Source organism: Nanorana parkeri, unplaced genomic scaffold, assembly GCF_000935625.1.
Source record: "Nanorana parkeri isolate BGI_ZX_2015 unplaced genomic scaffold, ASM93562v1 scaffold3861, whole genome shotgun sequence".
Lineage (NCBI taxonomy): Eukaryota > Metazoa > Chordata > Amphibia > Anura > Dicroglossidae > Nanorana > Nanorana parkeri.
Window position 1 is genome coordinate 2987 of NW_017310128.1, and position 1992 is coordinate 4978.

The 1992-nt window shown below is 55.9% G+C and overlaps 1 protein-coding gene across 1 annotated transcript; it reads right to left on the minus strand.

The window, feature by feature from the left end:
* Positions 1-446: 446 nt before the first annotated feature.
* On the minus strand, positions 447-1559 carry LOC108803553 (uncharacterized PE-PGRS family protein PE_PGRS36-like). The gene has a single exon (XM_018575386.1). It carries the CDS (start codon positions 1557-1559, stop codon positions 447-449), a length of 1113 nt encoding a protein of 370 aa, XP_018430888.1.
* Positions 1560-1992: the final 433 nt, after the last annotated feature.

A 1992-nucleotide genomic window follows, 5' to 3' on the forward strand; every position in this document is an offset into this window, starting at 1 on the left:
GGGGGGGAGGGAGGGGGGGGGATGAGACTTCTAGAAGGACAGAACAGCTGCTGCCAAGATACAGGAACCAGACAACCGACCGGTCACCCGGCTGCCCTACTTATCCCATCCCCCGAAACCCCTCCATCACATCGTTCTTCTTCTTCTCATTAACCCCTCGTCCCCCCATCAGCCGTCGCTTTGTTCTCGGCATTAACCCCTCGTGCCCCATCAGCCGTCGCTTTGTTCTCGGCATTAACCCCTCGTCCCCCCATCAGCCGTCGCTTTGTTCTCGGCATTAACCCCTCGTCCCCCATCAGCCGTCGCTTTGTTCTCAGCATTAACCCCTCGTGCCCCATCAGCCGTCGCTTTGTTCTCGGCATTAACCCCTCGTCCCCCATCAGCCGTCGCTTTGTTCTCAGCATTAACCCCTCGTCCCCCCATCAGCCGTCGCTTTGTTCTCAGCATTAACCCCTCGTCCCCCCATCAGCCGTCGCTTTGTTCTCAGCATTAACCCCTCGTCCCCCATCAGCCATCGCTTTGTTCTCAGCATTAACCCCTCGTCCCCCATCAGCCGTCGCTTTGTTCTCAGCATTAACCCCTCGTCCCCCATCAGCCGTCGCTTTGTTCTCAGCATTAACCCCTCGTGCCCCATCAGCCGTCGCTTTGTTCTCAGCATTAACCCCTCGTCCCCCATCAGCCGTCGCTTTGTTCTCAGCATTAACCCCTCGTCCCCCATCAGCCGTCGCTTTGTTCTCAGCATTAACCCCTCGTGCCCCATCAGCCGTCGCTTTGTTCTCGGCATTAACCCCTCGTCCCCCATCAGCCGTCGCTTTGTTCTCAGCATTAACCCCTCGTCCCCCATCAGCCGTCGCTTTGTTCTCAGCATTAACCCCTCGTGCCCCATCAGCCGTCGCTTTGTTCTCAGCATTAACCCCTCGTCCCCCATCAGCCGTCGCTTTGTTCTCAGCATTAACCCCTCGTCCCCCATCAGCCGTCGCTTTGTTCTCAGCATTAACCCCTCGTCCCCCATCAGCCGTCGCTTTGTTCTCAGCATTAACCCCTCGTCCCCCATCAGCCGTCGCTTTGTTCTCAGCATTAACCCCTCGTCCCCCATCAGCCGTCGCTTTGTTCTCAGCATTAACCCCTCGTCCCCCATCAGCCGTCGCTTTGTTCTCAGCATTAACCCCTCGTCCCCCATCAGCCGTCGCTTTGTTCTCAGCATTAACCCCTCGTCCCCCATCAGCCGTCGCTTTGTTCTCAGCATTAACCCCTCGTCCCCCATCAGCCGTCGCTTTGTTCTCAGCATTAACCCCTCGTCCCCCATCAGCCGTCGCTTTGTTCTCAGCATTAACCCCTCGTCCCCCATCAGCCGTCGCTTTGTTCTCAGCATTAACCCCTCGTCCCCCATCAGCCGTCGCTTTGTTCTCAGCATTAACCCCTCGTCCCCCATCAGCCGTCGCTTTGTTCTCAGCATTAACCCCTCGTCCCCCATCAGCCATCGCTTTGTTCTCAGCATTAACACCTCGTGCCCCATCAGCCGTCGCTTTGTTCTCAGCATTAACCTCTCGTCCCCCCATCAGCCGTCTCTTTGTTCTCAGCATTAACCTCTCGTCCCCCCATCAGCCGTCGCTTTGTTCTCAGCATTAACCTCTTGTCCCCCATCAGCCGTCGCTTTGTTCTCGGCATCTCTGATGGCTCCGAGTGGCACGATAAGCAGAGTTGTGGAAGTGACATAATTGGGGTCGGGGTGGAGGAGCTCTTCATATCTGAGGACGATGAGTGGAAGGAGAGCGAGGAACTCAAATTGTTTCCATTTGAAGGAGATTGAATTGCTCTCGGAATGAGGAGCTTTTATTATCGGACAATCATCCTCCATGCAGCTGCTCGGCCTCGTCTCCGGCTGCCGGCAAATTACTTCTATTCAAGAAACGGAAGATCAGTAATGGAAGAAAAAGTTCCAAGTCTGTGACGTCTGACGCCGTTGCTGGATGAAAGTTCCTGTGTCCGGTA

Bases quoted from the DNA above. Each gene is read 5' to 3' on its own strand.
- LOC108803553 (XM_018575386.1), bottom strand. From the start codon at position 1,559: ATGGGGGGACGAGAGGTTAATGCTGAGAACAAAGCGACGGCTGATGGG.